General features: G+C 46.0%; 1 protein-coding gene and 1 pseudogene across 1 annotated transcript; both read right to left on the bottom strand.

The window, feature by feature from the left end:
- LOC137357502 (probable G-protein coupled receptor 139) overlaps positions 1-19,933 on the bottom strand; it is a 62,005-nt pseudogene that overhangs the window by 31,688 nt on the left and 10,384 nt on the right.
- On the bottom strand, positions 962-4,934 carry LOC137357321 (probable G-protein coupled receptor 139). The gene is made up of 2 exons (XM_068023574.1): positions 4,859-4,934; positions 962-1,872 (listed from the first exon to the last, which is right to left on the bottom strand). Exons 1-2 carry the CDS (start codon positions 4,896-4,898, stop codon positions 962-964), a joined length of 951 nt encoding a protein of 316 aa, XP_067879675.1. The 5' UTR covers positions 4,899-4,934.

Consider the following 19,933-nt stretch of genomic DNA (forward strand, 5'->3'; position numbering starts at 1 on the left):
TAGGAAACTAGCATCAATGTGATGTTGACCACTCTCGGGTGATTGGACAGATTTCATTTCCCTCATATTTTGGGAGTAAGTAATTATAAGTGTTAATGAGTCCATAGAAGGGAAGAACATTGCATTGTATGAGTTTTAGATATCTGGAGTAACTCCATAAAGTTTGATATCCAACTCAGTGTGCTGAGTGTTTTCGATTATTCATGCAATTCACGTGCCTGAACCAGGATAAGAAGATTACAAATTCTACACACTCCCTCAGTACTGAACCTGTGACAGTGCGATGCTCCCTCAGTACTGAAGATCTGCAGCACTATCTCAGTACTGACCCTCCGACAGTGCAGTGCTCCCTCAGTACTGAATCTCCCATACTGCAGCACTGCCTCAGCACTAACCCTGCAACACTGCAGCACTCCTTCCGTACTGCATCTCCAACAGTGCAGTGCTCCCTCAGTACTGAACCTCTGACAGTGCAGCATTCTCACAGTACTGACCGTCCGACAGTGCAGCACTCCATCAGTACTGACCCTTCCATACTGCAGCACTGGCACGGTAATGACCCTCAAACAGTGCAGCACTCCCTCATTACTGACCCTCCCTCAGTGCAGTGCTCCCACAGCACAGGTGCCCCAGGGGCGCGGAGGGGGTGTGTCTGTTTTGATATTTTGTGGCTGGACCCCCGAGCTGCTGAGTCGGAGTTGAGAGACACTCACCCTCCACCCAAGGGCACTTGACCTGGATTCCTGAGGAGAGGGAATCATTAACAATATCAGCTAAGTTGAGCAACCGGAAGGGACTCAGCTCCCCACCCCCCATCCATCTGTGCAGCTGCTAAGCTGTGACACTGGTCTGCTGGCTCCTCTGCCGAGCCCAGCCCTGCTCCCTCACACTGGGTCTCTCTGTCTCCCTTGGTGGGGCTTGTCCAGACGTGAACTCCCCCATGCAGGACTGGAAAAACCTCTCAGTTGTTTTGTTTATTAATTAATTGAATAATTGATGTAACCGGATATTTAACCGCACCCTTGAACTGCTCTCTGAACTTGGACTGAGTCACCCCATAAATAAATGTGTTTGTGCAGCAACTTAAAAGCAGCAGCATGAATCCAACTTGTCGAAATATATGTTCAGAATCGTTGTAATCCTTGGGATCTGTTCCTGTTATGATATAATAGAAGAAATCGATAACAATTATCAACCACAGAAGTATGAAGCTGCCGGAGATGGTGAAGAGTAAAATCATAGACTTCCTTCTGCTCTCCATCTTTGGGTCATTGTGATTCTCTCCCTCTCTCTGACCCCTCAGTCCCTTACGGACTCGACTGGCCACTAAAATGTGTCTGACTGTCAGAGCGTTGAGCAACAGAATTAAAACAAATGGGAGCAATGGGGTTAAAACAGTATCAAACCATGCAAATCCCACCCATCCGGGCTCAGTATAATAGCTTGGCTTTATAGAACATTCCCACGGTACATTGTCGATTATCTCTTCAGGTTCAGTTGTAAAGTAGAAGGGGATGTTTCTTGAACAGAGCAGAATGCAGGTTGTTGCGAGAACCACAGCCGCAGTTTTCTCGGTGCAATATTTAGTTTTCAGCTTCTGACAACAAATGGCCACAAATCGATCGAAGGAGAAAGTGACGGTGAACCAGACAGAACATTCTGCAGCTGTACAAAGCAGGACAAAGATAACAGTACACACCGGGGTGATTTTCAGGAAAGATCCCGGGAAATAATAATAACTGATCCGCCACAGTACGACATCAGTGACAATGACCAGTAGGTCCGTTGTTGCCATGGCCACCAGGTAGTAAGTGGTGCAGGTGGAGAGTCCGCACTTTCCCCGGGACAGGATCACAATCGCCAGGAAATTAACTGGAAGAGAGAGAAGGGAAAAGAGACTGGAAATTACTGATCAAATATTCTCCGTGTCTGAGCCAGACAGGAACGGCAGGATTTTAGCACCATAAACAGGTGGGTTGGGGCTGGGTCAGAGGTTAAAATCTAAAAGTCTCAACCCCGACCCCAACCCACCTCCAACCAGCCCACTTCCGGGTTTAACAGAGTTTAACACTTTTAACACTTCCGCTCTCAATTGACGGGTTGGTAATTTAAATATTTTAATCAGTCTGGAAGTCTCTGATCTAATCTGCTTTCCAAGTTTAACTCTGTTGTCCCGGTTTCCCCATTCAATCCCATGGCCCACATAAAGAATTGGCGATCAGAAACCAACCCCCAAACCCCCACTGTGATTGGACAACCTGTGATAGGACACCCATGTTATCAGGCTGCTCCTCCTGATTGGACTCCCCCTCCCCCTCTCCAGAGTTGGAACACCCCTGGGTTTGGACCTCACTCTGATTGGACACCCCAGTCCCACTGGAATCAACACCCACCTCACCACTGGTTCTGGATTACCCCTCCCCAGATTGGATCTTCATGGGCTCAGAACCCACCCCCCCCCCAGATTCAGACCCCCCACCGCGGGCATCGGACCAACCTGAGATTAGACCTCTCCTGGGGACCGAAACACACTCCAGGATAGCAGACCCCTCCTTGGGGTTGGTGAACAAACACCCTCCGCCCTTCCTTTCCTCCCTCTCTCCCTCTTCCCTTCACCCCTCCCCTCCCCCTCCTATCATCCCCTCCTCCTCCCTGGACTTATACCAGGGTTTAGGATGGGTGACCCCTCTGTGGGGGTTGTGGATCAAACAGGCCAGATCTGTGATGTCATCACTCGCTCCCCCTCTGGAGTCAGGTATTGGACACTCCTGCTATTTGGTATTAAACCCCTGGGATCATGGTTTGGACCGCCCTGGTCCTGAGGCCTACGCCAGAGCCCCAGCTGCCTGACAGGAAGCCAGGCCTGTCAATCAGGCTGATGTCAGGGTGGGGAAGTTGTCAATGATAAATGGACAGAGTGTGGAGTTAAAACTCTGAAACACCACTCCGCACCTATGTAAACCACACCTGTTAATATCCAGGCCTAATGATTGGAGCAAAAACAAAACTCTGAGACTGCTGTAAATCTGTTAAAAAAATAGGAGAATATTGAAAACATTCAGCAAGTCAGGCAACATTTGTAGAGAGAGAAACAGAGTTAACATTTCAGATCGATTAACCTTTCATCAGTACCGGAAGATATTAGAGGTTAACAGTTTTAAAAGCAATGATCGAGCCAATGAAAAGAGGGAAAAGGGGGAGGAAAGAACCAAAGGGAAGGTCTGTGATTGGATGGAGGGCAGGAGGGACTGAATGGCCAGAGGGATGACGGTGGAATGAGAATGGGACAATTGAAGAAACAGAGAGGGTATAAATGGTTCCAGCAGAATAACAGAGGGAGAGGGAAGCATGGAAAATCTGAAAAGAGGAGAAGGCTCTAGTGGCCTGGAAAAGTGATGGAGAATGGTGGGTAGAGCCCAGGGATGTGGAGCAGCCTGCCAGCTGTGTACCAATAGGGAATCTCCCACCTAAAGCCCCAACCCACACCCCCTCCACTCCAAATGACCCTGGTGTGGGCCATCCATCATTACCAGAACAGAAAATGGGAGCTGTGGTTATAATCTGAAATGTTTAATATCAGTGTTGGGTCCGACTGGCAAAAAAAAAATTGTCATTGAAAAATTCATTGCTGTTCCTGTGGAAGAGTGTGGGAAGTCGAGGATAGAGAGGTCAGAGTGTGAGTGGGATGTAGAATTAAAAGGACAAGTGACTGGAATCTCAGGGTGACACTTGCAGATGGAACAGAAGAGTTCAGCAAAGCAACCACCCAATCTGCATTTAATCCTCTCCCAATGCTCAGGAAACTATTGTGAGCAGTGAATGCAGTTACTACATTGGAAGATGTACAAGTAAAATCGCTGTTTCACCTAGCTGGATTGAGGCTGTGGGAGTCCATGAGATGATAGTAGATATTGATGGAAAGTCAATCCTCTGAAATGGAGGTAGCGGAATCGAGGAAAGAAAGGGAAGTGTCAGAGATTGAGCATGGGATGGAAATTAGAAGCAAAGTTCATTAAATTTTCCATTTCAGTATGAAAGAAGGAAATGGCCCCATCAGAGTCATCAAAATAACAGAATAAATGTGAAGAAGAGGACCTCGAGTGAGATTGGAACAAAGAATGATCCATGTATCCTACACAAAGGCAGCACAGCTGGGACCTAAATAGCCTCCCGTGGTGACACCATTTGAGTGTGGAGTATCCCAGTGTTTACACCCAAGGTCCACACACATATACTTTACAACAGGAACCCCACACAGGGTCCAGGATCTGAAACCTGCAAAGGGTTTTCATTCCCAGACCAGAGCCAGTGAGGAGTTCCAGTGGGAATGAAGAGTGAATGAAATTAATCAAGTCAATTCCAAATGGAACTCTTGGAATGTACCAGCAGGAGATGGTGGAGGGAAAGCAGCCGGGCAACAGCCTCATGGTGTCTGTCAGGTAAGATCCCATCCACTGTGAGTTTAAGGACAGCTAGAGTTTACTGAACTTTGGACCACAGATGGGAAGATTGACATAGGCAGAAATTATACTAGACTTCTGGAGCACAGCTTCATGCACAGAGTGAAGGAAGTCACGTGTGTGGTGGGACAGTCAGTGCAGAATGAAGTGCATGATAATTCAGAGCGAGGTCACACCAGGACTGCTGCTTCCCGTATTGGTCTCCGATCTCAAAATACATAATTCCTGCCTGAGAGAGGTGTCAGTTATACTGGATTGAGATGAGAAGGTCTTCACTTGCAGGCTTGTGAATCTTTGGAATTCTGTAACCCAGAGAACTGTAAGTGCTCAGTCTTTGAGTATATTCAAGATAAGATAAACAGATCTTTGGACCCTAAGGCAATCAAAGGGCTAATTACATTGTGTGGGAAGGTGGAGGTGAGATCTTGGACGAGCCATGATCTTGTTGAATGGCGGAAGAGACTCGAGGGGCCGAATGGTCTACTCCAGCTCCTATTTCTTTATTTCGCTCTTATGTAATTAATTCCAAACAGAACATCTCGGGTTCTATTGAATAAGAACATTTATTAGATCAGTAAATAAGAAAAAAGGAACATTCAGCAAAACAGACTGGGGACCTGATAGCAAGAAACACATTCGGTCAGTACAATAAATCGCACAATCTGAACATATCCTAATTACACCTTCAATACATTTCCTCATCAGGATTGTACTGGAAGTTTCATCAGTTCATTCTGATGAATTATTCACACCGCTAGCCCACCATCTCTCTCTCACTTCTCAAGTAACTTCCCCCGCCTCCCTCCAGTCCCCCTCCAGTCCCCCTCCAGCTCTTTCTCAATCACTCCTCTCTCCCTGTCTTTTCACACTGACCACACTGATACTTTTCAAATGCCATCTAATCCTAATACCCTGAGTGTGCATTCTGTTTACTGGCCTTGTATTCAATGATTCTATTCTCAGTCAGTTTATTCAATGGTGAAGCCTCTGAAATAGAATGATTGAGTCATAGAGTCAAACAGCACAGAAACAGGCCCTTCGGCCCATCGTGTCTGTGCCGGCCATCAAGCACCTATCTATTCTAATCCCATTTTCCAGCACTTGGCCCGTAGCTTTGGATGCTATGGTGTTTCAAGTGCTCATCTAAATACTTCTTAAATGTTGTGAGGGTTCCTGCCTCTACCACCTCTTCAGGCAGTTTGTTCCTGATTCCAAACACCCTCCAGGTGAAAAATTTTAATCCTCAAATCCCCTCTAAACATCCTGCCCCTTACTTTAGATCTATGCCACCTGGCTATTGAACCCTCCGCTAATGGAAAAAGTTTATTCCTATCTATCCTATCAATGCCCCTCATAATTTTGTATACCTCAATCATATCACCCCTCAGCCTTCTCTGCTCTAAGGAAAACAACCCTAGCCTTTTCAGTCTCTCTTCATAGCTGAAATGCTTCAGCCCAGGCAACATCCTGGTGAATCTCCTCTGCACCCTCTTCAGTGCAATCACACCCTTCCTATAGTGTGGTGACCAGAACTGTACACAGTACTCCAGCTGTGGCCTAACTAGCGTTTTATACAGCTCCATCATAACCTCCCTGCTCTGAGATTCTATGCCTCGGCTAATAAAGGTAAGTATCCCATATGCCTTCCAAACCACCTTATCTACCTGTGCTGCTGCCCTCAGTGATCTATGGACAATTACACCAAGATCCCTCTGACCTTCTGTACTTCCTAGGGTCCTACCATCCACTGCATATTCCCTTGCCTTGTTAGTCCTCCCAAAATGCATCACCTCACACTTCTCAGGAGTAAATTCCATTTGCCCATCTTACCAGCCCATCTATAGCGTCCCGTAATCTAAGACTTTCCTCCTCACTATTTACGACATCACTGATTTTCCTGTCATCTGTGAACTTACTGATCATACCTCCAATATTCATGTCGAAATCTTTAATGTACACTACAAACAGCAAGGGTCCCAGCACCAAGCCCTGCGGTACCACACTGGGCAAAGTCTTCTACTCGCAAAAAACAACCCTCGACCATCACCCTCTGCCTCCTGCCACTAAGCCAGTTTTAGATGCAATTTGCCAAATTGCCCTGGATCCCATGGGCTCTTACCTTCTTAACCAATCTCCCATGTGGGACCTTATTAAAAGCCTTACTGAAGTCCATGTAGATTACATCAACTGCTTTACCCTCATCTACACATCTAGTCACCTCCTCGAAAAATTCAGTCAGGTTTGTTAGACACGAGCTCCCCCTGACAAAGCCATGCTGACCATTTCTGGTTAATCCCTGCCCCTCCAAGTGGGGATTAATCCTGTCCCTCAAAATTTTTTTCCAATAGTTTCCCAACCTCTGATGTTCGAGTCACCAGCCTGTAATTACCTTGTTTATCCCTGCTGCCCTTCTTGAATAATGTACTACATTCGCTGTCCTCCAGTCCTCTGGTACCTCTCCTGCGGCCTGAAAGGATTTGAAAATTTGTGTCAGAGTCCCTTTGCCTCATATAATAGCCTGGGATACAACCTATCTGGGCCTGGGGATTTATCCACTTCTTCTTTTTCTTTTGGGCCTCCTTATCTCGAGAGACAATGGATACGCGCCTGGAGGTGGTCAGTGGTTTGTGAAGCAGCGCCTGGAGTGGCTATAAAGGCCAATTCTGGAGTGACAGGCTCTTCCACAGGTGCTGCAGAGAAATTTGTTTGTTGGGGCTGTTGCACAGTTGGCTCTCCCCTTGCGCCTCTGTCTTTTTTCTAAGCCCGCTAAAACAGCTAATACTTCCTCTCTTTCAATGCTAATATGTTCAAGTATATCGCAATCCCTCTCCCTGATCTCCACACCTACATCGTACTTCTCCATAGTGAACACAGATGAAAAATAATCATTTAAAACCTCACCTATATCCTCCAGCTCCACACAGATAGCCATTTTGGTCCCTAAAGGGCCCCACCCTTTCCCTGGTTATCCTCTTGCCCTTAATACACTTATAAAATGCCTTAGGATTTTCCTTTATCTTGCCCGCATGTGTTTTTTCATGTCCCTTCTTAGCTCTCCTAATTATGTTCTTAAGTACCTCCCTACACTTTCTATACTCCTCTAGGGCCTCCGCAGTTTTCAGCACTCTGAATCTGCCATAAGACTCCTTTTATCCTGATGCAATCCTCAATATCCTTGGACACCCAGTGTTCCCTAGACTTGTTGGTCCAACTCTAAGGCTTTCTATAGGTATATCAGGAATAAAAGAATGACTAGAGTTAGATTAGGGCCAATCAAGGATAGTAGTGGGAAGTTGTGTGTGGAATCAGAGGAGATAGGGGAAGTGTCAAATGAATATTTTTCGTCAGTATTTACAGTAGAGAAAGAAAATGTTGTCGAGGAGAATACTGAGATTCAGGCTACTAGGCGAGATGGGATTGAGGTTCACAAGGAGGAGGTGTTATCAATTTTGGAAAGTGTGAAACTAGATAAGTCCCCTGGGCCAGATGGGATTTATCCTAGGATTCTCTGGGAAGCTAGGGAGGAGATTGCAGAGCCTTTGTCCTTGATCTTTATGTCGTCATTGTCGACAGGAATAGTGCCGGAAGACTGGAGGATAGCAAATGTTGTCCCCTTGTTCAAGAAGGGGAGTAGAGACAGCCCTGGTAATTATAGACCTGTGAGCCTTACTTCGGTTGTGGGTAAAATGTTGGAAAAGGTTATAAGAGACAGGATGTATAATCATCTTGAAAAGAATAAGTTCATTAGCGATAGTCAGCACGGTTTTGTGACGGGTAGGTCGTGCCTCACAAACCTTATTGAGTTTTTCGAGAAGGTGACCAAACAGGTGGATGAGGGTAAAGCAGTGGATGTGGTGTATATGGATTTCAGTAAGGCGTTTGATAAGGTTCCCCATGGTAGGCTATTGCAGAAAATACGGAAGTATGGGGTTGAAGGTGATTTAGAGCTTTGGATCAGAAATTGGCTAGCTGAAAGAAGACAGAGGGTGGTGGTTGATGGCAAATGTTCATCCTGGAGTTTAGTTACTAGTGGTGTACCGCAAGGATCTGTTTTGGGGCCACTGCTGTTTGTCATTTTTATAAATGACCTGGATGAGGGTGTAGAAGGGTGGGTTAATAAATTTGCAGATGACTCTAAGGTCGGTGGAGTTGTGGATAGTGCCGAAGGATGTTGTAGGGTACAGAGAGACATAGATAGGCTGCAGAGCTGGGCTGAGAGATGGCAAATGGAGTTTAATGTGGAAAAGTGCGAGGTGATTCACTTTGGAAGGAGTAACAGGAATGCAGAGTACTGGGCTAATGGGAAGATTCTTGGTAGTGTTTATGAACAGAGAGATCTTGGTGTCCAGGTACATAAATCCCTGAAGGTTGCTACCCAGGTTAATAGGGCTGTTAAGAAGGCATATGGTGTGTTAGCTTTTATTAGTAGGGGGATCAAGTTTCAGAGCCACGATGTCATGCTGCACCTGAACAAAACTCTGGTGAGACCGCACCTGGAGCATTGCGTGCAGTTCTGGTCACCGCATTATAGGAAGGATGTGGAAGCTATGGAAAGGGTGCAGAGGAGATTTACTAGGATGTTGCCTGGTATGGAGGGAAGGTCTTACGAGGAAAGGCTGAGGGACTTGAGGCTGTTTTCATTGGAGAGAAGGAGGAGGAGAGGTGACTTAATAGAGACATATAAGATAATCAGAGGGTTGGACAGGGTGGACAGTGAGAGTCTTTTTCCTCGGATGGTGATGGCAAACATGAGGGGACATAGCTTTAAGTTGAGGGGTGATAGATATAGGACAGATGTCAGAGGTAGTTTCTTTACTCAGAGAGTAGTAGGGGCGTGGAACGCCCTGCCTGCAACAGTAGTAGACTCGCCAACTTTAAGGGCATTTAAGTGGTCATTGGATAGACATATGGATGAAAATGGAATAGTGTAGGTCAGATGGTTTCACAGGTCAGCGCAACACCGAAGGCCGAAGGGCCTGCACTGCGCTGTAATGTTCTAAAAAAAAATTCACTTTAACGGGCACAGGTTGGCTCTGAACTCTCAATATTTCCTCTTTGAATGACTCCAACTGGTCTGATGTAGACTTTCCAACAAGTAGCTGCTCCCAGTCCACTTTGGCCAGATCCTGTTTTATCACATTGAAATCGGCCTTCCCCCAATTCATTACTTTGATTTCTGGCACATCTTTGTCCTTTTCCATAACTACTTGAAATCTTACAGAGTTATGGTCATTATCCCCGAAATGCTCCCCCACTGTTATTCTACCACTTGTCCGGCTTTTTTCCCTAGGATTAGGTCCAGTACTGCCCCTTCTCTTGGAGGACTTTCTACGTGCTGGCTCAAAAAGCTCTCCTGTATGCTTTTTAAGAATTCTGCCCCTTTAAGCCTTTTGCACTAAGACTATCCCAGTTGATATTAGGGACATTGAAATCCCCTAATATTATTACCCTATTATTTTTACACCTCTCTCAGGTGGCTAAGGTAGTTAAGAAGGCATACGGCATGCTTGCCTTCATTGGTCAGGCATAGAGTATAAAAATTGGCGAGTCATGTTGCAGCTGTACAGAATCTTAGTGAGGCCACACTTGGAATATTGCGTGCAATTCTGGTCACCACACCACCAGAACGATGTGAAGGTTTTGGAGAGGGTACAGAAGAGGTTTACCAGGATGTTGCCTGGTCTGGAGGCCTGCTATGAGGAGAGGTTGGATAAACTCGCATTGTTTTCACTGGAACGACGGAGGTGGAGGGGCGACATGATCGAGGTTTACAAAGTTTTGAGTGGCATGGACAGAGTGGATAGTCAGAAGCTTTTTCCCAGGGTGGAAGAGTCAGTTGCTAGGGGACATAGGTTTAAGGTGCGAGGGGCAAAGTTTAGAGGGGATGTGCGAGGCAAGTTCTTTACACAGAGGGTGGTGAGTGCCTGGAACTTGCTTCCGGGGGAGGTGGTGGAAGCAGATACCATAGCGACATTTAAGAGGCATCTTGACAAATACATCAATAGGATGGGAATAGAGGGATACGGACCCCGGAAGTGCAGAAGGTTTTAGTTTAGACAGGCATCAAGATCGGCGCAGGCTTGGAGGGCCGAATGGCCTGTTCCTGTGCTGTACTGTTCTTTGTTCTTTGTTCTCTGAGATTTGCCTACATATCTGCTCCTCTATCTCTCCCTGACTGTTTGGAGGCCTGTAGTACACTCCCAGCCAAGTGATTGCTCCCTTTATGTTTTTAAGTTCTACCCATATGACCTCGGTTGAGGAACCTTCTAAGACAGCATCCCTCCTTACTGCAGTAATTGACTCCTTGATCAACAGCGCAATGCCACCTCCTCTTTTATCTCTTCCCGTCACGCCTGAAGATTCTATACCCTGGAATATTGAGCAGCCAGTCCTGCCCCTCCCTCAACCATGTCTCTGTGATAGCAATAATATCATAATCCCATGTGCTAATCAATGCCCTCAATTCACCTGCCTTATTAGTAAGACTCTTTGCATTAAAGTAGATGCAACCCAGCCTTGAATTATTCACTTGTGCCTTAACAGGTCTATATTTGCTCTGCCTCCCAGACTGACTCAGTTTTTCTTCTATATTTGACTGTGCATCACCCCCTAATGTAACTCCACTCTGTCTCCAATCCCCCTGCCAAATTAGTTTTAACAACTGCGTCCCCCCACCCACAGCACCAGCTTTAATGTTTAATTAAACAATCGTTTAATGCTTCTGCAGATCACGCAAATCTCAACCTGTTCACCTACACTATTCACTTTATCTACAATGGATGGAATAAACGCAATCAAAAGATTCTTCCAGACACACCTCACAATTACTGAAATTCTTTCTCCTGCAATTATAAAGTATACCTTTAGACTGTGAGATTGTTTAACGAATAAAGCACTAACATCACCACTGCTACAAATGATCTGCAGATAAATAGAAGGACTCATTATTCCAACAGATACAGTGTAAACTGTTGCAACATCACATCAATAAATTTCATTTTACAATGTAGCCCAGTGACAGTGAATTCATCCACAGTGAAACGGAGAAGGAGATGTGAAAGAATCAGCAGCAAACTCTGTTCAGTGTCCGGACCTCTGAAGCAGCGTCAGACACACACAGAATGAAATAATATTGCATAACAGTGACAGGCAATAAATACATTGAAATCCCAGTTAAACTGAACCATGTTATTGGGGAGGGACGACATTGCACTGCCTCCTTGTAACACTGAGATTGTGAGCAGCCTCATTATCAATCACTGAAAACACATTCATAACAATATTCTAGAATAGGTTAGCTCCACAACATGAAACTGCCAGCAGTTCCTGATGGTCTGTTTCCTGCTTATAGTCCAGACCTGATTTCAGTACATTCAGTGCAGGGAATAATCCATTAACATTATCAAAGAGGGTTAAAGTAAGATCATTACAAATATAATGCAGCTTCTACAAGACTGAAAATGCAGTGACTGAGAATATTCCATCATTCAACTGTTGGAACAGAACAGGCAACTGTGTAAAACATGCAGTGAGTACAGCAGCACAGTTAACTCTGATTACACCATTAATAGCTGAGATAACAGCTTACCAGGAACTCCAATGGCTGCAAGAAGAGGATAGTAAATGTGTTCAATCTGATTGATTACAGCACGTCCCATTTTTGGAACAAGCAGTGACTTCTGTTAGCCTGGAACCCACAGCTCAGGCAGGCACTCTGAGCTAATCCATTCCAACGGGTTCAGATTTATACAGGGGACAAGTCTCCACTGACATGGCTAAACTCCTGATCATTGCTATTAGTTACACTCACTTGAACAAACACATTACATCAGCAGCTTTGAGTCTGATGTAAATAATGCAGTGGATAAATCACACATATCTCAATGTCTAGGATGTTATCTTACTTAGAGCTCTCTTGGGAATAAAGTTGAAAGCTGAATTCATACAGAACTTATCAAACAATTACGAGCATCTTCATTCACAGTTTTCACATAATTGTATTGCACATGTTCACTCCTGTGGATTCAAATATAAATGTTATTGATTTTTCTGTGGTATATAATGAATCCAGGGACACAAGCAGACCTGTTTCACTCTTTTCCTCCAGTTTTCCAGGTAAAATATGTTCTTTGAGTCTCAGACACAGGGACCGTTAGAGGCCACGTTCAGGATTGAAACATAGAAACATCGAAAATAGGAGCAGGAGTAGGCCATTTGTCCCTTCAAGACTGCTCCACCATTCATTATGATCATGGCTGATCATCCAACTCAGCAACCTGTTCCTGCTTTTGCCCCATACCCTTTGATCCCTTTCGCCTGAAGAGCTATATCTAACTCCTTCTGGAAAAAAATACTATGTTTTGGCCTCAACTGCTTTCTGTGGTAGTGAATTCCACAGGCTCAACATTCTCTGGGTGTGGAAATTTCTCATCATCTCAGTCCTGAAAGGTTTACCCCGTATCCTTAGACTATGACCCCTGGATCTGGACTTCCCCACCATCGCGAACATCATTCCTGCATCTTACCCTGTCAAGTCCTGTTAGAATTTTATAGGTTTCTATGAGATCCCCCCCTCACTCTTCTGAACTCTGGCGAATATAATCCTAACCGGCTCAATCTCTCCTCATACGTCAGTCCCACCATCCCAGGAATCAGTCTGGTAAACATTCACTGCACTCCCTCTATATCAAGAACATCCTTCCACAGAAAAGGAGACCAAAACTGCACACAATATTCCAGATGTGGCCTCACCAAGGCCCTGTATAATTGCAGCAAGACATCCCTGCTCCTGTACTCGAATCCTCTCGCTATGAAGGCCAACATACAATTTGCCTTTTTTACCGCCTGTTGCACCTGCATGCTTAACTTCAGCGACTGGTGTACGAGAGCACCCAGGTCTCGCTGCATATTCCCCCTCTCAGTTTATAGCCGTTCAGATAATAATCTGCCTTCCTGTTTTTGCTACCAAAGTGGATAACCTCACATTTATCCACATTATACTGCATCTGCCATGCATCTGCATCTGCCACTCTCTCAACTTGTCCAAATCACCCTGAAGCCTCTCTGCATCCTCCTCACAACTCAACCTCCCACCCAGTTTTGTGTCATCTGCAAATTTGGAGATATTACATTTAGTTCCTTAATCTAAATCATTAATGTATATTGTGAATAGCTGGGGTCCTCGCACCGATCCCTGCGGTACCCCACTAGTCACTGCCTGCCATTCGGAAAAAGACCCATTTATCCTTACTCTGTGTCCTGTCCACCAACCAATTTTCTATCAAAGAACAAGAACAAAGAACAAAGAAAATTACAGCACAGGAACAGGCCCTTCGGCCCTCCAAGCCTGCGCCGATCCAGATCCTCTATCTAAACATGTCGCCTATTTTCTAAGGGTCTGTATCTCTTTTCTTCCTGCCCATTCATGTATCTGTCTAGATACATCTTAAAAGACGCCATTGTGTCCGCATCTACCACCTCCGCTGGCAACGCGTTCCAGGCACCCACCACCCTCTGCGTAAAGAGCTTTCCACGTATATCTCCCCTAAACTTTTCCCCTTTCACTTTGAACTCGTGGCCTCTCGTAATTGAATCCCCCACTCTGGGAAAAAGCCTCTTGCTATCCACCCTGTCTATACCTCTCATGATTTTGTACACCTCAATCAGGTCCCCCCTCAACCTCCGTCTTTCTAATGAAAATAATCCTAATCTACTCAACCTCTCTTCATAGCTAGCGCCCTCCATACCAGGCAACATCCTGGTGAACCTCCTCTGCACCCTCTCCAAAGCATCCACATCCTTTTGGTAATGTGGCGACCAGAACTGCACGCAGTATTCCAAATGTGGCCGCACCAAGTCCGATACAACTGTAACATGACCTGCCAACTCTTGGACTCAATACCCCGTCCGATGAAGGAAAGCATGCCGTATGCCTTCTTCACCACTCTATTGACATGCGTTGCCACCTTCAGGGAACAGTGGACCTGAACACCCAAATCTCTCTGGACATCAATTTTCCCCAGGACTTTTCCATTTACTGTATTGTTCACTCTTGAATTGGATCTTCCAAAATGCATCACCTCGCATTTGCCCTGATTGAACTCCATCTGCCATTTCTCTGCCCAACTCTCCAATCTATCTATATTCTTCTATATTCTCTGACAGTCCCCTTCACTATCTGCTACTCCACCAATCTTAGTGTCGTCTGCAAACTTGCTAATCAACAGTGGTCCCAGCACGGATCCCTGTGGAACACCACTGGTCACACGTCTCCATTTTGAGAAACTCCCTTCTACTGCTACTCACTGTCTCCTGTTGCCCAGCCAGTTCTTTATCCATCTAGCTAGTACACCTTGGACCCCATGCGCCTTCACTTTCTCCATCAGCCTGCCATGGGGAACCTTATCAAACGCCTTACTGAAGTCCATGTATATGACATCGACAGCCCTTCCCTCATCAATCAACTTTGTCACTTCCTCAAAGAATTCTATTAAGTTGGTAAGACATGACCTTCCCTGCACAAAACCATGTTGCCTATCACTGATAAGCCCATTTTCTTCCAAATGGGAATAGATCCTATCCCTCAGTATCTTCTCCAGCAGCTTCCCTGCCACTGACGTCAGGCTCACCGGTCTATAATTACCTGGATTATCCCTGCTACCCTTCTTAAACAAGGGGACAACATTAGCAATTCTCCAGTCCTCCGGGACCTCACCCGTGTTGTTATGAATGTTGCATGCCTTTGATTCTGTCTTTTGTCATTCTTGCAAACTCTGTCCTTACGTCCCGGTTTGAAAGTGAAAAGCACGAATCATCTGCTAGAATGTTAGACTTGGGTAAGGCTGACTTTATCGAGATGAGACAGAGACTGTCCACGGTAAACTGGGAAGATCTGTTAATGAGTCAAACGACTGAAGAACAGTGGAGAATATTTAAAGAAACATTTAATGAAATACAGAGTGAGTATATACCCGAGAGGAAAAAGGTCCACTTCACAGAAAAAACAGCCATGGACAACTAAAGAGATTAGGGATAGCATAAAACAAAAAGAAAGGGCTTACAAAAATGCAAAACGCAGCACAGATCCAGCTGAATGGGATCGATACAAAGACCAGCAAAGGGTCACAAAGCAGCTTTTAAGAGCTACTAAAAGAGATTATGAAAGGAAACTTGCAAGGGACATCAAAATCAATAAGAAGAAATTTTATAGTTACATAAAGGGAAAACGGATGGTCAAGAGCAACAAAAACAAGAAATGCTGGATTCACTCAGCAGGTCTGGCAGCATCTGTAGAAAGAGAAGCAGAGTTAACGTTTCGGGTCAGTGACCCTTCTTCGGAACTGACAAATATTAGAAAAGTCACAGATTATAAACAAGTGAGGTGGGGGTTGGGCAAGAGATAACAAAGGAGAAGGTGCAGATTGGACCAGGCCACATAGCTGACCAAAAGGTCACAGAGCAAAGGCAAACAATATGTTAATGGTGTTTTGAAAGTCAAAGCATTAGTACAGATTAGGTGTGAATATACTGAATATAGAACATCAGCAAGTGCAAACCTGAAGAAAAACAACCTGAAAAAAACAGTGGGTAAGCAAACTGAACAACCTAAGATGAAATGAAATAAATGCAAAAAATGTAAAAAGGAATGCAAAAAAAAGGAAGAAAAAATAACTAAAAATGACTAAAAATGAAAGTAAAGTGGGGGGCTGTCATGCTCTGAAATTATTGAACTCAATGTTCAGTCCGGCAGGCTGTAGTGTGCCTAATCGGTAGATGAGATGCTGTTCCTCGAGCTTGCGTTGATGTTCACTGGAACACTGCAGCAATCCCAGGACAGAGATGTGAGCATGAGAGCAGGGGGGAGTGTTGAAATGGCAAGCAACCGGAAGCTCAGGGTCCTGCTTGCGGACTGAGCGGAGATGTTCCGCAAAGCGGTCACCCAGTCTGCGCTTGGTCTCCCCAATGTAGAGGAGACCACACTGTGAGCAGCGAATACAGTATACTACATTGAAAGAAGTACAAGTAAATCGCTGCTTCACCTGAAAGGAGTGTTTGGGGCCTGGGATAGTGAGGAGAGAGGAGGTAAATGGGCAGGTATTACACCTCCAGCGATTGCAAGGGAAGGTGCCCTGGGACGGGGACGAGGTGGTGGGGGTAATGGAGGAGTGGACCAGGGTGTCGCGGAGGGAACGATCCCTTCGGAATGCTGACAGGGGAAGGGAGGGGAAGATGCGACTGGTAGTGGCATCACGCTGGAGGTGGCGAAAATGGCGGAGGATGATCCTTTGGATATGGAGGCTGGTGGGATGAAAAGTGAGGACAAGGGGAACCCTGTCACGGTTCTGGGAGGGAGGGGAAGGGGTGAGGGTAGAGGTGCGGGGAATGGGTCGGACACGGTTGAGGGCCCTGTCAACCACAGTGGGGGGAAATCCTCGGTTGAGGAAAAAGGAGGTCATATCAGAAGCACCGTCATGGAAGGTAGCATCATCAGAGCAGATGCGTCGGAGACGGAGAAACTGGGAGAATGGAATGGAGTCCTTACAGGAGGTAGGGTGTGAAGAAGTGTAGTCGAGGTAGCTGTGGGAGTCAGTGGGCTTATAATGGATATTGGTAGACAACCTATCCCCAGAGATGGAGACAGAGAAGTCGAGGAAGGGAAGGGAAGTGTCAGAGATGGACCATGTAAAGGTGAGAGAAGGGTGGAAATTGGAAGCAAAGTTGATAAAGTTTTCGAGTTCGGGGCGGGAGCAGGAAACGGCACCGATACAGTCATCAATGTACCGGAAAAAGAGTTGGGGGAGGGGGCCTGAGTAGGACTGGAACAAAGAATGCTCGACATATCCCACAAAAAGACAGGCATAACTAGGACCCATGCGGGTACCCATAGCGACACCTTTTACTTGAAGGAAGTGCGTGGAGTTGAAGGAGAAGTTGTTCAATGTGAGAACAAGTTCAGCCAGGCGGAGGAGGGTGGTGGTGGATGGGGACTGGTTGGGCCTCTGTTCCAGGAAGAAGCGGAGAGCCCTCAAACCATCCTGGTGGGGGATGGAGGTGTAGAGCGATTGGACGTCCATAGTGAAGAGGAGGCGGTTGGGACCAGGAAACTGGAAATTGTCAAAATGACGTAGGGCGTCAGAAGAGTCACGGATGTAGGTGGGAAGAGACTGCACCAGCGGAGAAAAGATAGAGTCTAGATAGGAAGAAATAAGTTCAGTTGGGCAGGAGCAGGCTGACACAATGGGTCTGCCGGGACAGTCCCGTTTGTGGATTTTGGGAAGGAGATAGAAGCGGGCTGTCTGGGGTTGCGGGACTATGAGGTTGGAAGCTGTAGAGGGAAGATCTCCAGAGGAGATGAGGTCAGTGACAGTCCTTTGGACGGTGGCTTGATGTTCGGTGGTGGGGTCATGGTCCAGAGGGAGGTAGGAAGAAGTGTCCGTGAGTTGGCGTTGAGCTTCTGCAAGGTAGAGGTCGGTACGCCATACAACAACAGCACCACCCTTGTCTGCAGGTTTGATGACCATGTCGGGGTTAGACCTGAGAGAACGGAGTGCCTCAAGTTCAGAGGGGGACAGGTTAGAGTGAGTGAGGGGGGCAGAGAAATTGAGACGACCAATGTCTCGCCGACAGTTTTCAATGAAGAGATCAAGAGCGGGTAAGAGGCCAGGGGGAGGGGTCCAGGTAAAGGGAGAATGCTGGAGGCGGGTGAATGGGTCTGCTGGTCGGGGGGAGGACTCCTGGTCAAAGAAGTGAGCCCGGAGGCGGAGGCGACGGAAGAAGAGCTCAACGTCATGCCGAGCGCGAAATTCATTGAGGTGGGGGCGTAAGGGGATAAAACTGAGTCCTTTGCTGAGTACAGAACGCTCAGCATCAGAGAGGGGGAGGTCAGAGGGTATAGTGAATACACGGCAAGGGGTCAGATCAGAAGGGGTGGGGTCAGAGGGAAGTGAAGCGGAAGGAGGATCTGGAGGGGCATTAGTCCCCATCAGCTGCTGGAGCTTGCGTTCCTTAACACCTGAAAGGAAGAAAAAAAGTTTTTTGTTAATGCGTCGGATGAGACGTAAGATGAGATGAAACTGCGGAGTAGAACAGATTTGAGATAAGGTGAGACGGTGCTGCTGGAGAGAGAGGTCCAGTGTGTGCATGTGGCGGCGCATAGCACTGAGTGTAGATCTCAGGATGCGGCGAGAGTAGCAGTCCGAGGAACGTTGTATTTCTCGGAGATACCTGTGATCCTGGGTAGTTTCAAAGCATGATGGGTGAAACTGCAGTTGGAATCCACGTGGAATCAGTCGGAGCCGGAGACAGTCACTGAGGAAGGAGATGTGGCTGTGAAAACGAGTTTTGGTAGATACCTTATCAAACACCAGGAGGTAAATAGAAAGCAATGAAGGTGAACAAGGTAAAAGAGACAAACGAAAATCCCGTCGGAGAGAAGAGCAGAACTTCTTCAAGGTAGGCATTCCTGGAAGAGAAGTGGCAGTGAATTAAACACTAAAATAAAAGCAAAATACTGCGGATGCTGGAAATCTGAAACAAAAACAAGAAATGCTGGATTCACTCAGCAGGTCTGGCAGCATCTGTAGAAAGAGAAGCAGAGTTAACGTTTCGGGTCAGTGACCCTTCTTCGGAACTGACAAATATTAGAAAAGTCACAGATTATAAACAAGTGAGGTGGGGGTTGGGCAAGAGATAACAAAGGAGAAGGTGCAGATTGGACCAGGCCACATAGCTGACCAAAAGGTCACAGAGCAAAGGCAAACAATATGTTAATGGTGTTTTGAAAGACAAAGCATTAGTACAGATTAGGTGTGAATATACTGAATATAGAGCAATGTAGGCTCACTAAAAGCTGAAACTAGAATCCCCAGGACCTGATGGTTTCCATCCGAGGGTGTAAAAGGAAGTAGGGGAGCACATTGTAGATGCCCTAACTATAGTCTTTCAGAGTTCCCTAGATTCAGGACTGGTCCCTCTGGATTGGAAAGTTGCACTTGTCACTCCACTTTTTAAGAAGGGTGAAAGGGGGAACCAAGGAAATTACAGACCAGTTAGCCTGACATCTGTGGTGGGCAAGTTGCTGGAGTCTATAATCAAGGATAGGGTGACTGAACATCTAGAAAAATTTCAGTTAATCAGGGACAGCCAGCATGGATTCATGACAGGAAGGTCATGCCTGACAAATCTCATTGAATTTTTTGAAGAGGTCACTAAGGTAGTGGACAGGGGAATGTCCATAGATGTTATTTATATGGACTTCCAGAAAGCATTTGATTTAGTCCCACATAAGAGACTGTTAACTAAGGTAGAAGCCCATGGAGTTGAGGGCAAATTATTGACATGGTTAGAAAGTTGGTTGAGTGGTAGGTGACAGAGAGTGGGGATAATGGGAATGTACTCTGATTGGCAGGATGTAACTATTTATTTATTTATTTTATTTAGGGATACAGCACTGAAACAGGCCCTTCGGCCCACCG

Source organism: Heterodontus francisci, chromosome 48, assembly GCF_036365525.1.
Source record: "Heterodontus francisci isolate sHetFra1 chromosome 48, sHetFra1.hap1, whole genome shotgun sequence".
Taxonomy (NCBI): Eukaryota; Metazoa; Chordata; class Chondrichthyes; order Heterodontiformes; family Heterodontidae; genus Heterodontus; species Heterodontus francisci.

Bases quoted from the DNA above. Each gene is read 5' to 3' on its own strand.
- LOC137357321 (XM_068023574.1), bottom strand. From the start codon at position 4,898: ATGGCTCGTCCAAGATCTCACCTCCACCTTCCCACACAAT. The intron at 1,873-4,858 runs GTAATTAGCCCT...TCTCTCTTCCAG, and splicing joins CCTCCACCTTCCCACACAAT to TTAATTTCCTGGCGATTGTG.